Here is a 22,857-nt window from a genome sequence, read left to right as displayed (position 1 = left end):
ATTTTGCATGTCTTGTGTGTACAGGACAGCGTAGCCAGTATATAGCACAGTGCCAAAATGCTTGCTGCAGCTGAACCCACTTGCAATAAAAAATAATTCTACCAGCAGTTTATCACGTACTACTTACCCAAAGCTCATAACGGTAACACACTGCTTACCCACACTGTGAGTATGCCTTGTTAGTCTGAATCATAAACATGTCATGACCATTGGAACTGCCCACTAAGTTTGTGAGGTGTAGTTGTGAAATCAAATAAGTGCTTGGTCAACTTGTGAATATGCAAAACTGCAGACAGGAATAGTTTTTTGAGGTTCAGATGCATGAGTGACATAGCAGTTTCAGTGATTCATTTGCTTTACAACAAGTTACAGTAGATTGTACATGTACTGGCATTAACTTCAAAGTAGGTAGAGCCTAAAGTCCTACTTATATACATGAAGTGATGTCATAATGACATAATCTTGGGATGTTTTGTAGATTTTAATTTTCATGTGCAAATGTCATTGACTTTGCTCAAGTTTTTTGGCTCTACACGTTTTACAGTGCATGCATGAATGGTAGGTGCATTTGTCTTGTAATCTTACGAATGCAGAATAGCCCTAGGATCTTTTGTAAACAGACATAGAACGTCTTGTTCATTAAATTTTTTCCACTCAAATTTGTGTTCTCCAAATGCAGTATAATTTTGAAAAAGAAATTTGGATGGTGATTTTAAGGGATGACATTGGATTTCTGCCCAGCAGAAGAAAATTTCCCACTTTTCCTACTTAAGAAATTCTAAGATGATACACTTTTATTTTCTGTTTCAGTAGAGTCAGGACGCCTAGAATGTACATGTAAATGCACTAGGGACCATTAACCACTTCATGCTTGGGTGCCTGGTTTCGGGCACATAGGCTTTATACACGAAGCCAGGAAGCCCAAAACCAGACTAAAGAGCTGGGCCTTATAACAAAACACTGTACCCGGAACAAAAAAAAGCTGCCGGGAAATGCTATTATCTTTTCAGTTGTCAATAGCAGAGGAAATCTGTTATTGTTTTGAAAGATTATACCACTGTTTGTGGCATTCGCCCCAAGCAGATTACAACCAGGGACAAAAGTGCTCCAGTGATGAGTGATACAATACCGCTGCACGCTAATCTGGCCCCTATCGAAAAGACGCCAGCAGTGCACTGAGCTGGTTTCGGGAACAAAAGAAACTTACACGACACTGCAAAATCTGGGCCTTTTTACAAGGCAGCAGGCCTGGCTGAAATACTCTTACATCAATAGATTTTGTATGTCAGATTAGAATAGCCACCCGACAGTCATTCGTGTGGGTGTAAACGTCCAGTAAATGAAGTTAATTTTGTGAAGAATTTTGGTAATCTTGAAAATCCCCAGTTTATGTCATGCAACTTTTAAATTACACCTGGCAGCAAGTGGTTAAAACTCGGCTGCATTGTGGCATGATCATTTTGTGTACAAACTGTGTACTCCTAGGGACACATTACAGTTAAATGAATTTGTAGTTTACCCCCAGGGACTATGCTTATTTTCTCAAGTTTTGCTTGAAGGGATAGTTGTTGAATTGCATGAACCGTTTTCTCGAATGGCTTGCAATGCTCTTCATTTTGAGCATGCACTGTTGAAATACTAAACTGGTGCATTGTATCCTACATACATGCATCTTATAGTAACTGTGCTCATCCAACAAGTCATTTCTCTTTGTGTGTCTATAGCTCCTTTGATATTTTTTTCATCTGACTTAGTGGTGACCTTGGTGGTCACCACTTGACCAAGGGACTGTTTCCTATATCTGTTAAAGTAGGCTTTATAACCCTACATGTCTCAAACATGTAGGAGTCAGGTTGGCATAGTGGTTCTTTCCTCGCTTTCCACCTCTGCGGCCCGGGTTCGAATCCCGGCCCGGTCCACATGTGGATTGGGTTTCAGTCCCTTCCTGATTCTGTGGGTTTTACCCAGAATATTCCTCTGCAGTTTTCCTCTTACCTCTAAAACTGTAACTGCTTCTCACTGTCTTCCTCTCTACAGGTTTCTTCAGGCTTGCGAACTACAGTGCCTAGGGTGCTTTTGAGGAATCGTTGGTGTCATTACCAGAAATATATTATTATAATAATAATAATACAACAACAATAATAATAATAAACATGTCTTGGCTCGTCCAAATTTCTAAGATTCATGTGTTTTTCTTTATCTTTTCCTTTGAAGCACACTTACATGTACATGTACATCATAGTACCATTTTTTTCTTAGTGAAGAAAATATGTTTTACATGGTGCAAAGGTAGATTTATAGCTAAATGAAATTCAGGCAACAGAAGTTTCCTTGCTCATCTATTCTTTTGTTTGCAGGGGTACTTTTTGTAAGTTTTAAATAGAAGCTATTTGAAGAAAAGTGATCTTCTTTTCAGTACATTTTAGATTTGATGGGATTCAAATATTAACACCCTAAAACTTCTGAGCTGTTGGTGCCTCAGATTCACATACCTTGTTTATTTCCAGCAAGTCTTATTGCTTAACAGATTTTTTGTGTGATTTCCTTAATGTTCAGGACTTTGATTGTTTCACTGTCTCTGAAAGAGCCACAGTACAGAAGAAACTTAGTGGGAAGAGGTAAGTACAAAAAAATGAAAAGGAGAAACTTCAATACTGCTGTGGCACAACACTTACATGCACGTCTCATCTGTTCTTTTGTTTGCATTATGATTAACTTTTTGTTTTAACACCTTGCTTTTTGGTCATTCTTTGTGGGTATTTTACTTCAGGAGACATGGCTGTCCAAACAAAGTTGGTCAAACCCATTAGTCAAAAGTTTATTAACCTATATCTCAATAACTAATGTACCAATTGACATGAAAGTTTGGTTCAAGGGGTTTCTCAAGGAATCCAAGTAGCACACTGAATTATGTTCTAATCCGTGACAGTCAGGTCCAAAAGCATGTTCAATTGACACAGAATTACCCTTTTCTGAAATTCTTCATCATAAATTCTGTATTGTGTGGTATTAATATTTTCGTAACTATAGTTTCTTAGCCAGTTGAAGTAGAATTTCAGTTTTTATAGACTAATAAAGAATTGAATCGAATCAATGCCTTCTAAAACATGCATGCATACTGGTGAACAGTAAAAAGGCAGCAAAGCAGCCTACTGATTGAAAGGATGTTGATATGCGGACATATAATCTGTACATGACTGGGTTGATATAGAACACATATTGCTGTTCGGTATGGTTCTGTGTGAAGGACAGTTATGGTTGTGATTACAAAACCAACTGCAAGTGTTGTTGAAAGAGCTAGCCAAGGTTAGGAGCTGTCCACTTTGACAATACATAACTGATTCCATACCTTGCATGTAACTATGTAGAGGTACTAAGGCTTTTCCTGTTTTCATTCATTGCTTATAAATTCACACAAGTTATTTAAAGTTTGATTCAGTGAATTGCTGATATTTTCAGCCATCAACAGATAATACGACCAAAAGAGAGCGTACTGAATTTTGTATACAAGTACCTGGAGTATGTGCAGACAATTATATTGACATCGCTAATGCCATTTATAACGAATTTGTTCATGTATCGTCTGGTCTGACATCTTTGGACAATACCAACCTCACTGTCTTTTTACTGGCTCCTAGGCCACCTCCTCTTCTGTTCCCATGGGAAGTGTATGATGTATTGAGAAAGGTTAAAACATCCAAAGCCTCTGGTCCGGATGGAATTCTGCCTCAGCTTCTCAAAGAATTTGCATACGAGCTTAATGTTCCATTCACTCATATTCTTAATAGCTCATCTAATGAAGGAATTGTTCCTTTTCAATGGAAAAAGGCAATTGTTACTCCCTTTCCTAAAGACTATCCAGCAAATATTGAAAGGCTGATGCCGGTGTCCATGTCGGATGGCTTGGCCAAAATTGCTGAAGAGTTTACATGTATATCGCCCAGTATAGTAATGATAAAGGGGTTTCCACCTCACACTATCTGGTTAGTTTGATGCATTCTTTACACAGTGGAGGTGACTTTTCAAAAGGTTTCGATCTCAATTTAAAAAATTTCAAAGTTAGGGGTAAGGGAATCAATTATTCCTTGGATTTACAGTTTTATTTTTAATAGGCAACAATGTGTCACATATAATCAGAGATTATCTGACTTCAAAACACCCAAAGGAGGTCTTCCACAAGGTACCAAAATCAGTCCCATTGGTTTTCAGTGCTTCATCAACATTTTTTCACCAGATAATAAAGTTGGTATTTGGAAGTACATGTATGTGGGTGACTTAATTTAAGCCGAGAATTGTCCTAGTTCTATCACTGGTAACCTTTGAATTGAATTAGATCGTTTTGTTGAGTGGACTAAGGATAATAACTTAAACCCATCTAACTGTCAGGCTCTTCAAATCTGCTTCAAGAGAAATCTGCCCATACCAGCATTAACTATTGATCATAACCCACTTGCTTCGTGTCTTCAGCAAAGATCCTAGGAGTCACGATTCAAAATGAGTTGAAGTGGGATCTCCAGATTAGTGATATGTTAAGAAAACACACAGACATTTATACATGTTACGCGCACTTTAAAAATTTGGTCTTACAACAGATGAATTGACAGTTGTTTATAAAGGTTATGTCAGACCCACGATAGAATATGCTGACGTTGTGTAGAATTCTTAACTTCAAAGATCACATTCATATTTTAGAAAAATTGCAGAAAAGAGCGTGTATCATTATGCTTGGTAATAATTATAATTCATATCAGGATGCTATGGAAATGTGTGGCATTGAAACCCTTGCTGATCGTCGGCAGGCACATTGTTAAAAATTTGTTGAGTCTTTGTCTTAGTGTAAACAAACTGATGAATAATCATCCTTTATGAAAAACTATTTAACTAAACTGTTAGGGAGTTGCTCAACTCCATTCTATTTCATTGCTATCCTGAAGGACTAACCGTTTTAAGAATAGCCCCATTCCATTTTATATTAATTTATTAAATTCATAGTTAGAGAATCCGCACAGGCCTTCTTGTGGCTTAAGGAATTATTATTATATAAATTATTATATATATTATTCAACAATAGAGAAACAAAACATAATTCAACCCGCTGAAGAAGGTTTGATGTTTTATTCATTTGTTTATTAGTTTCAATAATTATAATTAGGATTAGTGATTAATGTTTTTGTGCTTGCTATTTTTGGATGTACTTTTAATGTATTTTACATGTATTTTAATTATAATATGTAATATTCTTGTAATTTGGCTTGGGCCATGGTAAGAATGAAATAAACTAATGAATGAATATTAGAATATTAATATTGTTAATATGAGTAAATATATATGTACACTGTTCCAACTCAAGGTTCAGGTCACTTTAAGACCTGGTTAGATGGAACAGGTTTTCATATGTTACATGTTCTGATCTCTCTTAGGAATTTGATATGGAAAACCAAAACAAAATAAACATTTCAGATGGTTTCTGATTTTGATAATTCATCATCATGACATCACCACAATTTTCACTTTTCATGGTTGATTTGTTGACTAAATTTAGATTACAAGTTACAACATCACCTCTTTGCAAACGCCTCAGTAAAGCGTAATCAATTACTTGAGTTGTCCAAATCCACTCAGTTCCAGGAGCAAGGTTGAAATACCAATAGTGAAATGCCAATTTACTTCTCTTACACAGACTCTGTATTGGGATTAAAAAGCTCCTTGTTTTACTGGAGCTGGTACGACAGACTGAAGAGGGGTTCCGTGTACCAAAGCTTCTGTGTCTACTGGAGGAAGAGGCAGGGTGAGACTCAAGATACATGTCTGTCTATTGTATATGAATGGCTTGTTTTAATCTCCTCGTGCCGGTGTGCCAGAGATGTTGGCTTTATATGCACAGCCGGGGTGCCTGAAATCGGACAAAGGACCTGGGCCTTGTAACGAAAGACCATACTCGGAGCAAAAAACTGGGCTGCTGGGAATTACCAACATTTTGTCAATACTGGAGGTAATCCGTCATTGTTTTGAAAGAGTATACGGATTATGACTGGGGACAAAAGCGCTCCAGTGATGAGTGATACAATACCACTGCATGCTAGTCTGGCCACATTCGAAAAGACGCCAGCAATGCATTGGGCCAGTTTCAGGAACAAAAAAAATTACATAACACCGCACAATCTGGGCTCTCTTTACAAGGCAGCAGGCCTGGCTGAAATACTCAGGCGTCCATAGATGTTGTGTGTCAGATTCTAATCTGAAAACCAGACAGTCTTTCGTGTGGGCGTAAACATCCAGTAAATGAAGTTAGGAATTTTTGGAAAATTTGGAAAACAGACATCTTGAAAATCCCCCGGGAATTCATCATGTAACTTCAAATCAAACCTGGCAGCAAATGGTTAATAACTACGATTATACAAATTAACAAGTAAAGGAGGGAATTGCAATTCTAGAGTATTCACATGGATATAAAACATCTGTTTCTTAACCCCTCATGACTAACAGCCCCCAAGCATGACCTTTTCTGCCAGTGTTTATAGGCCTTTTTAAAAATTCAAATGGAATTGATGGTACATATCATGTTTACATGGGACCAAATTTCCTGCTAACTTTTCATAGACTAGTAATGTTCTTGTTTACTCACGTGTGTGTGGTCTGTTCGTGGTAGCATACATGTGTATGTTCACAAACCTAGCTGGAAAGGGCCTTGCTAGATTATGTTCATACCTCTCAATGGGTCTTAGACAAAATGCTTATGCACTGTTCCTTTGAAATGAAAAGGTCTAGATAGATCTTCACCCTTAGACCACTTCAAGCCAGATCAGTCAGCTTTGAAGTGCTTATTAAGATTTGTACTTCTGTAGTAACATTCTGGCATTGAATTTCAGTTAAGTTCTATGTGCCACTGAGTGATGATCGAGAGTCATAATTGTTTGTGTTTTATTTCATTTGTCTTATGTACATGAACATGTCTTCCACTTTCTTTTTTTGTTTTAAATAACATGAAAGTTTATTATTTTACAAAAATTCACCTTAAATGATGAATAGTACCCTGGAGAGCATTCTTAAAATGATTGCAGACGTCAGACATGTTTGGATGTATGTACATATCTGCAATAAGACCTATATATTGAATTAACAATCAACCAGAAGCCAATGCATTGCACTTTGCTTGCAACAAATTTGGGAAACAAATATTTCGCTGGATCCAAGGGATTTCATAATAGAGTCAACTGTATATCCACATTCACTACAGTAGTGTCACAAACTGTCACTTTTACATAGACCTGTCCTACATCTTCCACAAACAAAATCATTTTTACTTTCACTTTTTGCTTCTTGCAGGTTGGAATGAAAAGTGGCATGCTGCAGAGCTGACTCACAGGAACAGAGTTGATTTTTGGAAACTGTATTATAATCTTCTTTTTATGAGAAGAAATGAAGCACAGGACCAGTGTCACACAACACCAATTCTGCAGTGCTGTGCAGTATTTTCATATATGCACCACTGAAACATTGTACTTTTAACAGTGCCAATTAGGTTGAAGACGTTTAACAGTTTCACACAGCAATCAGTATGCTTTGTTATACCTGTGTCACGACTTCTTTGCTACAGTTTCCTCTCCAAAATGTCTCCAATGTTGTCAAAACATTGACTATCTGTTGCACAGAAAGTTGTACATCATTATGCATCATTATGATTGCATCAGCTGCATGTGCTTATTTAAAAGCAAAAGAACCCTTGCTGTCATGCTGAGCAGACATCACATTAAGGAACATATTCAAGGAAGCAAACTTTAATTACATTGCAGCACTGGAACAGCTGATTGTAGGTATATTTGTGTGTATGGGTTGTGGCACAGTATATTGCAGTTTGCTGCTCCCATTACAATTCAGTGTGAAAGAAGTGCAGGTACCAGTGAATATGAGTTGTCTAGTTAGAAGTCCCTGTCTTACAGTTTGAACTGTATGGTAGGGTCTATGATGCATTTTTATTGACTGGTCATGTGATCATTCTAGGCCAGTGAACATTTAGTATTTAAGACAGGTGTGCAACAGTAGCCTATATTGTATAGGAGTTCTATGAGAGATTCTACCTGACACACTGTTGCAGAAAGCATGAACATTTGTTCGCAATTTTAATGTGAAAATCTCAGTGTTCTGTGTGATTCATGATGAATAAATTTACAAAGTAGGAGGACATGTATGGTAAAGATAGAATGTGGTGTATAAGATGTACATGTAGTAGTCATAACTACATGCAGAACAAGTCATTTAGGATAGGATGGTTGCTTAACGCTGGATGATGAGTAATCACACACACTTTTCCTTATTTTTTCCATGGAGGACGTGTACACACATTTAAAAATTCTGTTTTCATTTCTGCAATTGATGTATAAATGTGTTTTGCTTGATGGGTCAAAGTACGGAAGATGATCCTACACGCGGATGGACATGTACGCCACAATTTTTACCAGGGCAGTTGAAACACGGCTGAACAGAAGAACTTGGGGAAAAGAAAGAAGTACTGATGCCTAAACTCAGGAGTTGTGTGTCCTTGCTTATTTTATGGGTGCCAGAAAGAATTTGCAAAGAAAAGCCCACCCCCAGCAGTGCTTTCAGGAAAGAAAACCTGACATTAACTGGTTAAACAGTGTATAACTGTCTCAACAGTGTGTTTAAGGATGGTAAGGAATGTGGCAATGAGCACAATATGATACTAATTTTGCAGATGCTGAGTACTAGTAGTAACTTACATTTAAAAAAATGGTATATCGTAATGGTTCAGTTTGTATGGAAATTAATTCAGACAATGAATGATAATTTGCCAGAATTGAAATGTATTAGCATGCTTTAATTCTGGGCAGTAACACAAATTAAACTTTTATTATTTAATTACGGTTTTTAGATCCTCATATTAGTTGTTTAATTCATTTTTTCAGATATTGAAAACATTTGCAATATAAAAAAAAGTACAGAAAGTTGATGGATATTTGACTAGAAATTCTTAATATTTATTAAAGCTTCATTCAATACTTCAATTTCTGTACATTCCTATCATAAAGCATTTGTTCCAAATGAATAAAATTAGGACAAATAACATGAACACTTCATTGTTACAGTACATACATGTGCATTGTAGCTTTTCTGTAGTACAGGTACAGGAATTGTAGTCTTCCCATAGAGCTCCCTTTCCATTTCACAGCATCACTTGAAACATGAAAAAAGCAGCTTCTTGCATTTTTCTGTGTACTTGCATCTCTCTTCAAGTCTATTATCCTATTATGGTACATGTAGCCATAACTACTGTTAATTCGTCCAACTTTTGAGACAGATAATCAGGTTGCATGCTAATTGAAATAGTGTAGGTTTATGCAGCATAACTTGCAATGGCTTGTTAATCTTGTTACATGTAGCTGTTTTGGGCAATGGCCAAAGTGGCTTCTTTTCCTTTTCTTTTTTCCACTTAACCACTATATAAAAGGGACTGATCTACATACCAGTGTGGGCCTTTTTCGTACCTGATTCCCTCAAATCTGGAAAACATTCAAACCTGGTTTCCTTCAAACCTAACATCTGAAGATTTATGCCAAACCATGAAAAAGACAGGTCAAATAATGGGCCATAAAATACTGACATTGCGAATCTTTAAAAATCCATATAAAATTAATTGTGAGATACTGCATCTTGCACTTTGTGACGTGATAGAGTAGATACAAGTCTTTCTTTTTTTGTGTATGTACGTGAAATCATGTGGAAGTGTCGGAGCTTGTTGACCAAATGGTATCTTACATTCCTTCTAATGCTTGTTTCATGTGTACTTAATCAAATATGACATGCATATATTTGAATTTGGTAGCTATCCAGAATTGTATTTCATCTTTCTTAATGTTTTCCATTTTTACACATAAGTAACTGAATGACCTGAATATCACTGGCCGAAAGATGTTTCACTTTAATGCAGTAATTACATATACATATAAAAAGACAAAATCCAAAGCTATGTTTCTTTTGTTATAGCATTCATGCCACAAATGTTAAAACCTTCATATTACCCATGTTGGTTTTACTCTTTCAGTAGAGGGGCAGATACAATCTACATATGGCTCAGTTTTTACAGCCCTGGTTATGTCTTTGCTTAACCTTATTTTACAGTTGTGACATTTTGAAAATCTACTCTTTATAAAAATATGTAAAAAGTACATAATGCAAGAAATTCATTCCTGTACTACTTCGATTCTCTTTTAAAATATTCTGTGTTGATAACTGCAAAATAAACAGTATTAAATGTTGAAACTGAAGTCATCAAAACATGAGTGTCTATTTTAGGATGTGTTAAATCTTTAGATAAGAAATTAATTCTGGCATGCAAATGGCCTTTAAAGACTATCTAGTATGGAATTCCATATCTCCCGTCGTCCGTCGCCTTTTGTTTTTTGTTGTGTCCCAATTCTGCCATTTACCAGTTCCAAACATGCCATTTTCCGTCGCCCGTTGTGCGTCGCCCGTCATGCATTGCCCATCAAATGGGTTGATTAAATTTTGAATGTTCAATATTATTTTTATATGGATTTTTACATATTTAACAGTGGCCTCCCGCAGCATTCTCTTTGCAACAGTAGCATAGTAAAATTTCGTCTTTAATTCGTCTCATGTGAGTCAAATCACATGAACCTTCCTTGAGGTTGAAACCGGAAGTGGGGTTATTGTTTCAAAGTGGTAATAGATTTTGACTTGTTTTCAATGGTGTTTATCTCTTGGGGTATTGTACTCTTCAAAACATCTACTGATGACGTCATGCAATTGTCGAGCGCCCTCTAGCAACAGGTTGAAAATTCTGAAAAATGAATTTTGAATAAATGTCTGTGGGAAAAGGTTTTGTAATCACCTGAAATTTGGTGGATATGATGATACTTACCCATTTAACATGTGTGGAGTTTGGGGCCAATTAAATCATCTGACTGGAAATTATAATAAAAAGTCCAATATTATTCAAGACTCTGTAAAAAATCAACCGTGAGAGGTATAAGCGTGAAATGCCCATTACATGATAGCTAAAACATTGGAGTCCATTGCCCCAAGTGCATAACTGGCTCACCTGTTCACACACAAGGCGCCAACAACAAAACACACCTTACTAAAGAAAATCCCATTTGTACTACATGTAAACGCTGCGTATTGGCTTCTATGCGGGGGAACACGTAATGCCTACCTATAACGAAAAAGTCACACAGTGTGGGGGGCATACTGGAGGCCATGAAACAAGAGCATGGCACTGAAGTGAGATCACTTTGTATGGAATGCCAAATGACCAAAATATCATTGCAACATGTGCCACTGATTTGTATGGAGTGCCAAAAGCACAAAATTGTTTAAATCAAACGAAACCCCCCCAAAAATTCCGCACTTTTTCTCAATGAACACACTGTCCACTTGTATTGTACACATCCATTTGGCTGCAACTTTGCAGGCAGTTATGGAGGGATGTGTTACAGACAATCATTAACCTTGCGTACGTGTATAGTACTGACATCAAGAGATGACATATAACCTGACATTAAAGGTGCACTCTTTAAAACATCATATCTCGTGAAGTACAAGTCAAATTGAGTGCAAACCTAGTAGATACCTTGAGAAGGGAGTGCTTCAACAGAATACTGACCTGATGTGATGATGACGTCATCAATTAGTGGTAAATTACGTGACATAAAATTGCACTCTTCACAGCACTATATACCCTGAAGTACATGGCCGATTGGGTTCAAGTCTTGGGCTGAAGCCCAAAACAAACATTAATGACCTGATGTGATGATGACGTCATTACAGGACAAGTGAAGTAATTTTAAAGGTGCAGTCTTCATAGCAATATATCTTGAGAAGGACTTGTCCGATTTGGTTAAAACCTTGCCTTTATCTTGAAAGAGGAGGGCTTTAGAAGAACATTGACCTGAGGTGTTGATGATGTCATCATGTGCCAAGTCATGTGACATTAAAGATGCACTCTTTAAAGAACTATATCTCGTGAAATGCATGTCCGATTGGGTTCAAACCTTGCAGATATCTTGAAAGGGAAGAGCTTAATTAGACAAACATTGACCTGATGTTGTAAGAACTTCATCATGTGGCTAGTCATGTGACATTAGAGGTACATTTTTCACAGCCTATATCTTGTGAACTACATGTCTGATAGGGCAGGAATTTCGTAGATAAGTAGAATAGCTAGAATGAGTGTTATAAACAAAGTTACATGATGTAAAGGGTGCAAAAATTAATTCATTATATCTCCTGATGTCCGAAAAGGTTCGACTATTTTGTCATTAATGTGGTCACCAAAAATATTATTAGAAACTTTGGGAACTCTTGGATAGATGTTTGAGTAAGAAGTGATAAGAATGTGGTAGTATCCCAATTGAAGGGAAAAAAAGAAAATGCGAAAAAGCCCTTTGCTCTGTCCTTAAGACAGACAAAACCTCTAGTTTTCTTTATTTTCCCCCTTTTTTCCCCTTTTTCAGACTATTTCTTCAGCAATCAACTTTGGTACCATAGTGATTCGATTGACTTCAAACTTGGCACAATTTTAAAGATCATCCAAGGACTGTCCTAGAAGAAATTTGGCAAGATGACATCATCAATTTTTTTATTATTGATTTTTGAATATTTAATTTATCCATTAGACTTTGTACACAGATTCAAGGCACCGTTTTTGTCACTGAACAATCTCAGATCTTCATCTAAGTTACAAGAAGGACTACCCTAAAGCTAAGAAGATACTGAAATAATGATGTCATGATGACATCATCATGTGATTTATCTTTGAATTTTGAAGAATTAATTTTTCTCCATAAGTTTTTTACACGTTTTTCTACAAGGGGTATTGCATATCGATCTTAATGAGAGCAGAACTTTGGCTGAAGATTACTAGGAGAAAGAAAGAGAAATTGTTTTGTCTTCGTTTGGTTACTAATATACCCAAGTGTCCAAATATCAAATAATATTTCATAACATTTTTTCAATATAAACACAAATCACGTGACATGACTATAAAACTGCAGTTTTTCTCCATAGGTTTTGTGCACGTGTTTCAAAAGCCAAACACTGTTGCACTCATACATCTGAGTTACTTTGTATGGGGAGCATACGTAGTCCGTGGGGCCATCAAAATAAATTCACCTCAGTGAAGTTATCGGGAGTCACATGACATGAGATTAAAGTTGCAGTTTTATCCGGAGGTTTTGTACACGTTTTTTCACTTCGCACTTTTATCGATCTTACCAGTGGTCACTTGGGGATTACAATATCAGAAAAATTTCTCTTACAAGTTGATTTGATCTGTTTTTCCAAAATGATAAAGATGAAAAACGAAAATTTAAAAACAGCTCTGTGGTTGTTCACAACCACGTCCCTCTAGTTTTTTATTGATTTTTGGATATTGTGACGCGACAGAGGGCGCTAGTCACTAGGCATAGTGCAAAGATATAGATGGCGCTCTGCCCAGTAACAGAGGCAGATGTTAGGCGCGCATAGCTGTGTGTTAAGCAAGCGCGGCACATAGGCTCCGCCTTGTGGTTGTGCGATAGGGCAGTGGAAGTCACTGCTTAGTCACGTGAGCACGTGCGCGGGCGTGGTCATAGCAGCGCGAAAGCTATAAAAGGCGCGCGTAGGCTACGCTTAGTGGTCCTGATAAAGGGCTGATCCTGAGGTAAGGGTCGAGAATCCTGTGCAAGGGTTAAAGTCACCTAGCCTAGTGTGACTGTGCCTAAGTCCGAGTGGTGCGTGTGCTGTTGAGGGGCTCGGTAGGTTGAGGGGCTGATTGGTGGTGCGGTGTTGTTCCTGATAGGAGCTTGCGGTCGATGCAAGGGCGCATTGCTATCTCGTGACGTGAGTTGCGTGTAGCACAGCCCTGACAATAAGCCCCGTAGACTTGCTAAAGTCTCTGATTCGGCACTGGATGCCTGCAATTAATTGTGGTGTTCGCTGCATGCTCTGGGCGAAGTCCGGTCACGTATAATCACGCAGTTTCCCTGTCAATAGCGCCCTCTACTGGTGTATTGGTTGAGTGTGTTGATGAATAAACCAGCCGCTTGTGAATTGTTGTATATAAGTCAGGAGTCCAGGCGAAGTTTATTTCGAGTCAGGTCTGTCCAGGTTACGTCATTAAGTTTCGACCAATCAGATTAGCCATCATCTCGACGAAGACCAACTTTCTTGGGGACGGTATACTTCGGTCCCAACGGACTCGTCCCTAGCCGCTCAGGGACTCTCCGGCGTGCCGTCCGACGCACCGCGCCTCGAGGAGGAGGGCGCCCTCGCCTTCGTCGGAGGGGCGCAGTGCCACAATATTTACCTTTCCCCCATAGGTTTTGTACACGTTTTTCAACAGCCAGTCTTCAGCACTCTGGTCAATCTGACTTATTCTATTTATGTACACTCGTAGTCCACCATGGAGAGAGGGTCTCAGGATAAAATCGTCAAAATGACATCATAAGGGTCACATGACATGAGATTAAAGATGCAGGTTTTTTCCATAGGTTTTGTACATGTTTTTAACAGCCAGTTTTTGGCACTTTTCTCAATGTTACTGACTATATATTAGGTGTGCACTCTTACTCCAGCTGCTAGAGAGGGTCCAAGAACAACATTGTTACCACTCATAATCATATACAATTATCTGTTATATCTGTGATGCTTTGGTGGTAAAGTTGGGGAACTGAGCGTTCAGACTTATGGAGACTTATCACCATGGAGAGCAACATGTTTTCGCGCATGTTTGGCGAAATTTCCTCAGACAAGAGGCAAGATTCCTTTTAAAAGTCAATTCAAGACCCCAATTGATTGAAAATCTTAAGTTATGGCACTCAGGTGAGACTGTGTAAAAGATAAATGAAATAATTATGACACTTTTGAGCGAGTTAGGGTTACTGCTTAATTAATGTTTTGGGGCAAATGGCAATTTGCGTGTATAATACATGTAATTCCTTAGGTACATGTATTATAAACCAGGAACCCTTTTTAATGCATTACACGCATACACCAAAAAAGAAAGTTAATGGATATATTGACCAGTAATCCTTTGAGTAATGCTACTTTCTATCCAAAATGATCAAGTTGCAATGTCATGATAAGTTGTAGAACTGTAGAATAAGTGTACTGACGCCAGAATTTAACATGTTGGATTATTTAATGGTGGATTATTTAATATGAAGTCTGCTTTGATACGCCAAATTATTTATGCAAAGACACAAGTCTTTTGTTGAATTGCATATTTTGCTCTTCTCTTACTCTCAGAATTACCTTGTTGTTTTGTGAGTTAACATGGCTAACATGAACTGTACTCTGCAGGAGAGCAATCAGTAGGGCATAAACCAAGAACTGTTTGGCTGGACCGCTGGATCTACTCTGTATGCAGAGTGGATCAAGTCATTGGTGATTGGCAATCGGGTGAACTTGTATGTGTCCCCTTCATGAGGACAGGAATTGTTCTATTTGCATGATGTGCAACTCCGTCACTGGACTTTCCTCAAGTCTCCAAGCAGGAGTTATGGTATAGTCCTGGGCCTACTGAACCTGTGTGATTGTCATCAAAACTTCAAATGAAGTCAACTGAACTAGCTACTAGTAGTCTCGCCATGAGTACAGATTTGGGACTTGACTGTACAAGTGAAATCAAGAACTCATATTCTTGAATATAAGGGACCCTAAAGCTTTTTGTAGACTACCTGTATACCGGTATTATTGGATTTGTGAAAGATAAAGCATTGTTTTTTTCTTGACGTCAGATTATTGGCAAAAATAAATACGTAGGACTATGTGTAAGTTTTTGCCATCCTTGTTGATGTTCTAGATTTTGATAGGGATTTTCCCTGTGCAAGTTTGTTTCAATTAAAGTTTGGCAGTTCAGCATTTTAAAGTGTGATTTATCCATCTGTCTGATACAAAGTGTGTTGACCCCCTCCCATGTGGGCCATGAGGCTTACAATAATAATAATGATAAATTTATAAGGTGCAGATTCCACATACTGTGTTCAAGTTCCCAGAACATTAATACAAAAGATAAAAGTTAAAAATGCCAAACAGACAATAAAATACTAAGCAACAACATAATAACCTCATTACAACTTCACAATATACAAAGCTACTGGTAATTCATTAAAAAGCAGCCTTAAAAGGATGCGTCTTAAGTTTAGTTTATAAATGTTAAAAGATTGAAATTTGTTCCATAATTATGGTGCTGCATAAGAAAATGCCCTCATCCGGTCATCCCTAGTGTTTCAACATTCTACCTTGAGGATATTCTACTTGGAGGTTACTGTGTGACCACAGTGAATATCGAGAATTGGTTTTGAGGTCAGGTCAGTGAGATATCTCGGGGCTACTGGTACGGGTATACCATGAAGAGCCTTGAATGTCAACAACAATATTTAAACTGAACATGAAATCCCACTGGCAACCAGTGCAGTTGAAAAAGTATTGGGGTAATATGAGTTTGTGATGATGCACCATGTACAAGCCTGGCTGCTGCATTCTGCACTCTTTGTATTTTGGCTAATTGTGAATGGTAGAGACCATGAAACAAACTGTTGCCATAATCGAGACGACTGATTATAAAGGCATGAACTGAGACAGCCAAGCTACTCCTAGTCAAGTATCTTCTTACACACCTAATATTATGAATGTGATGAAATGCCAGAGAACATATTTTAGCAATGTGCTGATCCATGGATAATGAGAATCAAATCATGATCTCAAATTACATACATAAGATGATGTGAATATCTTAGCATTTCTAACTGAAAGGTCAAGAGTATGGAGTTTAGCTAACTCTTCTGAGTACCAATATTAATAAACTCAGTCTAGATTTATTTATTATCAATCTATCTTGCAACATCCACTGTCTTACATCATGGATACAATTCTCTATAGAAGTCAAAGCCTGATCCTGATCAATAGAATTGCAAGGTTTAAACGATAAATACATGTACAATTGGGTATCATCTGCATAGCAGTGAACATTAGGGAGGTGACAATTAACCACATCAAACAGTTTGGACGAGTATGAGTGAAGAGTAATGGACCCATGCAAGATCCTTGTGGGTCCCCACAATTAAGATTGAATTCATCAGATAAAAACTTTGCATAGCTACACGCTGACTCCTGACGTGTTGAGAATTCATTTTCATCAAGATGTCATTATGCATTCTAATGAAGTTAGTGTTAATTCGTATCGGTCACTGCCGGAAATGGTTCACACACTCAAAGTAAACAGACCCTCCCCACTCACACATAAACAGGCATGTGTAAACTCAGACAATCCTGGATGAAATTCTTGGGACACTTGCCAATAGCCGCACCCTCTCCATCCCCCTCCCCTAGGCTCCCCCAATCAATGTTGTTATGTCCCGCCAGAGCGCAGACCGTGCACATAGACCCTATGTTCTATGTTCATAGAACATTGAAAGGTGGTCTGGAGGTTGGAGGCCCAATGAGATTTGTCCAGGGTTGTAGGTCCTGGGCACTTCAAGGAAATACTGCTTTACAATTGTTTTGCACTGTTCATTATCATCATCACTCATTAACTGTAATCATGATACATCTACATCAAAATACCTGCTATTTTTCCAAGGTAATGATGGACTTTAAATTCCAACAGTAAGTGTTGTAGAGGAGATCTTTAAACTACCTCCTTGATGCTGCTGAAGTGTAGGCTTCAATAACATTCTCCATGATGTCAAATGATTCCACAAAATTACTCTGCACAGTGGAAACAAAAATAACAATAATTCAGAGAGAAAATTAAATAATTCCTTAATTACTCACATTATAATGGAATCATCTAACCAAAATGCACAAAGAATCCAGTGTAATGAGTATTTTTCCCTATCACAGTCTTGTGGGTAGGGGAAATTATGGACGACCCTTTAATCACAGTACCAGTAAAATCTGACACAATTTCCTGGGAAAGTAAACACCAGTATGAATCTCTCAGGAATTTTTCCATAGTATAATATGGGAGATTTGCAATACATATCACCAAGCAAGAGGTTGCAAAAGAGCTCTTCACAGTGAACTACGGGAAATGGTCAACAAATTCTGCCAGCTTTACATGGAGAACTTGAATTGTTCTCAATGTTATTTGTCTGTGTAGAAGATTCGTTAGTGTATATTCTGCACACTCTACTCTCTTTTTTCCAGTCTATCAAAAATTTCCAAAAAGCGTATACTGACATAAGTTCAAATGCTAATTGGGGCAAGTCAGTCACGTTTTTGTTGACTATAAACTTGAAATATAGCCTCACTGTGACAAGCTCTTTGTGGCATATTGTATAGTGATACACTGGTATCTAATTGTTGTCACAAACTGAAACACAGGTACTAATATGATCACTTCTTGAAATCACAAAGTTAATAATTTTGGTTTGGCGAACTTCCACCTGGATGTGCACCCGCACTGCAAACACTGACAAGTTGTGGAATAATTTTGGTTTTCACAAAGGGACACACAAGCAGTAGTGAATATACATTTTGGAGAAAAATGTTTTAAAGATTTCGTAGAAATTTACTCCACTCATTTACACGTATGGCAACTTTTTAACGCAGAAAATTCAGAAAAATTGACTTTATGAAAATGCACTGAATGCGTGTGCACAGTGCTTGCTTACAGTTTGTGAAAACCAAAATTACACAGTTCTATACACTTTGTGGGAGTGGAACAAAGTCAAGTACAACCAGTGGCGTAGCGAGGGGGGGGTGTGGGGGGTGTTGCACCCCCCCCCAAGAAAATGCCTTCGCTACGCAACAACCAAGCATTATGTCATGGTGCCAGGAACATATTCTCCCAGAATAAGTCAAGCACTAACACAAGTTAGAAAAAGTAAACATATACCTCATCACATCCCCACTGTTGATACCAGTGTAGATAAGCTTTAGAATGGTACATCACTTTGGCTTTAGTCAGTATACACTGTGCATACTCAACAAAGCTGCTTGTATTTGCACATACTGTCAGAGAACACTCAGTACAGCCAATCATATTTTCCTGCCCTGCAAAAAATATACAACATTTTTTACAAATACAACTGATTTAATTTCCACTGATTTACAGCTTACTTTAATAAAAAAAGTTGTCTCGTATGCCTTTAGCTAATCGGTAAAGTGTCTGTCAATTTTACCCCTCCAACCTCTTCACAGCAAACTTCACTTACAGGAAACTGCAAATTGTTTATGATTTATTTAAAACAATTTATATCTATTTAATCTATTTAAATCCATTTGCAATTAGTTAAGTTCAATTCACATTTAGTTTATGTCAAAGGACAAAACAGCAATCCTGCATCACAGCCCATGGGCTTACTCTTCCTATTGGTCACTCAAGAACAGTTTGAACCCCAAATGTGACAAAGTACTTTGTCATAACTCAGAAACATTGTACAATTATGCCGGAGTATTTCACAGTCAGGCAAGGTGTACCTCAGGAAACATGACAAAACAAAACATGATGTCAAATACATGCAGACATAATCCACACAAAACAAGTAACAGAGTACTACCGACATTTGCATTTGGTGATAATCCAGCGTTATTTTGAAACCCGTAAACCAGGGTTTGGGGCATTGAGAGCAAGCGGATTACCACCAGGGACAAAAGCGCTCCACCACTGCAGCTATGAGCCACACAGCACCGCTGCACGCTAATCTGGCCCCTATTGAAAAGAGGTCAGCAGTGCACTGAGCCAGGTTCGTGAACAAAAGACAGTTGTATAACACCGCACAATCTGGGCTCTGTTTATAAGGCTGCAGGCCTGGCTGAAATACTCGGGCGTCAATGAAGGTCACCTGTCAACTTAGAGTAGTGCCTGAAGATTACTTGGTGCGGCTATAAACGACTGTTAAATGGAATGATGAATTGTTGAAGGATTTTGAAAACGGAAAAAATGATAGTCATGCCGGCCCAGCATCATCAACATTGAAAAATGCCCCGGCACAAAGTGGTTAAAAATGCTCAAAGTAATTGCTCAACCCATCATATGGTACCTCAGATACATACACATATGTACATTAGCTCCCGGACACTTCTTAAGTAAAGAATTTTTAGAAACTGAGGTGGGTATATTTGGAAAATTTGAACTTCTGCTTAAACACTGCATAAATACTGTACTGTGCACACATGTGCACCTGTGCTGGGTTAGGGTAGTACCATACTATGGTAATACTCCTCATTACAATGACCAACTGATTCAACAAATTACAAATACAGAAATATGGAAGGGCTGCGTGGTACTGTGATCAGAATTTAAGACTAGACAAGAATACAATATAAAATCAGTGCTCTGAAACTAGCTCGGCAATTACATATCACATACAAATATACATATACATGTACCTGTCCATAAGTCAACAGGGAATGGATTCCACCGGACACAATTGTAACCTGCCTTCAGTTTGTCTTCAACACTTTTGAAGGAGTAGGGAAATGAACTTGTATCACCTCGAACCACAGCTAAATTAGCTAATGATACAGACTGACCATAAAGCAGGTTAAGGAACATTATGCAATAGTGAGTCAATATATACATATCACACTCTTTTAATCTCAGACTGAAAATAAACAGGTTCATTTTGCCAATCAGTAATGAAACAATCCACAAAACACTTTCCAATTCATGTGTGTTTAATTATTCTATGAACAACATCCTAATGCAAAACACTGAGAAAATAATGAAACACATAAGAGTGCACTAAAGACACACAACAGAACACTTATCTGAAAAGTTAGTTGAGTGGATACTTGGCAAACTGTTCTCTTTTGCTTCTGCCAAAAATAAGGGAAAGTACTGAGAAACACACTCTAAAACACTGTTTTCAAAGTCCAGCAATGATGTAGGAAATGGCGAAGTCACAATACCAATATTTATGACATCAACCTACACAATACATACCAATTCATACATCTCTATAATGAGAAATGCAAGAGTTGGATCTTTTGGTACAAAATTCATAAATATTAAAAAATTACACGCTTGGTTAGAGCATTTGATTTATCAAACTTTAATCAGATATTTCCTTCTATAACCAGGCCTTAATATATAGTGACAACCGCACATACACACACATTGGTACACACCTATACAATCCATGCACTTGGATGACTAACAGCTTGGTCACTTACTGATAAATGCTGGTTCATTCATGACACATTCCTCAGTGCAACTGAAAGATTCTTATGCTAATAAAAATTTGGGGAAGCTAATTAAGGACAATTTCTGAGCTCCCACACACAGGAAAATTCGTAACCTTCAATGTCCCAAAATTTATGACGTTTTAAAAGGTCAAAGAATATAAATATTACACTTTAAACAATCTTAAGAAAAAAAGGATACTGCATTTCCTTGTTTATTATATCTGGTGAGTTGGTTGACCACACTCTCTGCTGTAGCTTCCCATGATGACTTGCTGGAGACAGAAGTAGAAGAGTACATTCATCTACATAAGCCAATAAACATCATAGTTGACAATTGCAATGAAATAGTAAATGACGATGAGGGATTCCCAAATTCTGACATTTCTTTCTGAAATGTTATAAGGAAGAAGTCTACGCACATGTATGCTTGTGTGGAGGTACATGTATGTGTACATGTACTTACTTATACAACATCATACTCAGACTCAAACAAGGACTCGACCGTCAATGAAGGTTGCCTGTCAGATTAGAGTAGCCACCAGACAGTCGTTCATGTGGGTGTAAATGTCCAGTCAATGAACACATGAATTTTGGAAGAATTTTGAAAACGGAAAATCTTGAAAAGGTCCCGTCATCTCATCTCGCTGAAGAAAAATCCACCCAGCAGGTAGTGGTTATACGACATACAGTGCTACTGCAGGTGTGAATTACAAGAACTACAGTACAATGGGCGGTAAGCCAATCAATCGCACTGGACCAACAATGGTACGTCTGAATTCAGAAAAGTAAATGCAATGAAAATGTTGAAAACATAAAAACCAGCAAACAATGTGATAAGATTTAAGGTAGATATAAGGTAATAATGCTAATTTGTCTATGCATTTTGATTTTTAATGAATTTCAATGGATTTCAATGTAAAAAATGCTAGATTTTTAACATAGCCATCAATCATCGCCTATGCACAAATACTGTGCCCAAGGTACATGGCTTACCACAAAAAATAATACATGTTCTCAAAATACGGGCCTTTTGTATCAATTTTCTTAATACCTAAATTCTCCTTCAATTTAAGTCACTGTCATCAGTTTTAACAAAAACCAATTCCAGTATTCAGTGTTAAAGGTCATGAATATTTTGGGAGGTAAATGGAGTGTTCAGGATTGCTAAAATTTTCAGTACAGGTGTGTTTGTTGTGGTGGTGTTCTGCTCTATTCCTACAGGTGCATTAACCCTAACCCCCTATCATGCATATGTTTGTTGGATTCAGAATGTTATAAGGGTTAAAGGAAAATCTTACCTCTTACAAACACATGCAGTATGCAGAAATTTATAGGCTGGCATAGGACATACAGAGCGTAGCATCTCCCACAGCTCATTACCAGTGCAAATGCCATTATCAGTTGAAAGGTAACTGTTAATAGGAAAACATGGCTTTTCACTGACCTTTCATATATCATTGTCTGACCTGTACATAAAGTGAAGCATCCCTGAGCAGAAATTTGGTAAGTGCAAAACCATGTCTGACATATTTCTATAAAGTCATTTGGAACATGATTTGCAGCAGCACAGTGTAAACAGTTTTGAGTGACGATGTCATCTCCACATCATTTCTTGCATTTGGCACACAGCTACATCTATACATGTACATGCAACAACTGGTCACAACAAAATTATCATACATGCATGTCAAGTTTATTTGG

The 22,857-nt window shown here is 37.6% G+C and overlaps 2 protein-coding genes across 9 annotated transcripts in view; one reads left to right on the top strand and one right to left on the bottom strand.

The window, feature by feature from the left end:
• The window catches only part of nsf (N-ethylmaleimide sensitive factor, vesicle fusing ATPase), a 75,548-nt gene extending 65,270 nt beyond the window's left edge, over positions 1-10,278 (top strand). The window contains exons 24-26 of the mRNA XM_022243306.2: positions 2,557-2,618; positions 5,681-5,788; positions 7,327-10,278. Of these exons, the coding sequence (XP_022098998.1) occupies positions 2,557-2,618; positions 5,681-5,788; positions 7,327-7,336 (180 nt within the window). The 3' untranslated portion in view covers positions 7,337-10,278. The remainder of the gene's footprint in view (positions 1-2,556; positions 2,619-5,680; positions 5,789-7,326) is intronic.
• Positions 10,171-22,857, bottom strand: part of LOC110983770 (tubulin delta chain-like) — a 63,605-nt gene continuing 50,918 nt past the window's right edge. For 7 of the 8 annotated variants that reach the window (XM_087134859.1, XM_087134857.1, XM_087134853.1 and 4 more), the window contains 5 exons: positions 22,455-22,568; positions 21,356-21,428; positions 20,359-20,497; positions 18,863-19,020; positions 15,142-17,730 (listed from right to left, as the gene is read on the bottom strand). In XM_087134859.1, the coding sequence (XP_086990985.1) occupies positions 17,656-17,730; positions 18,863-19,020; positions 20,359-20,497; positions 21,356-21,428; positions 22,455-22,568 (559 nt within the window). In that variant the 3' untranslated portion in view covers positions 15,142-17,655. Of the gene's footprint in view, positions 10,820-15,141; positions 17,731-18,862; positions 19,021-20,358; positions 20,498-21,355; positions 21,429-22,454; positions 22,569-22,857 lie in introns of those variants that run through there. The other variant, XR_015424837.1, reaches the window with a different exon arrangement.

This window comes from Acanthaster planci, linkage group LG03 (genome assembly GCF_054643075.1).
Source record: "Acanthaster planci isolate LZ-2023a linkage group LG03, COTS_SCS, whole genome shotgun sequence".
Taxonomy (NCBI): domain Eukaryota; kingdom Metazoa; phylum Echinodermata; class Asteroidea; order Valvatida; family Acanthasteridae; genus Acanthaster; species Acanthaster planci.
The sequence above is the reverse complement of the archived record's forward strand: the minus strand, read 5'-3'. Positions and strand labels throughout refer to the sequence as shown.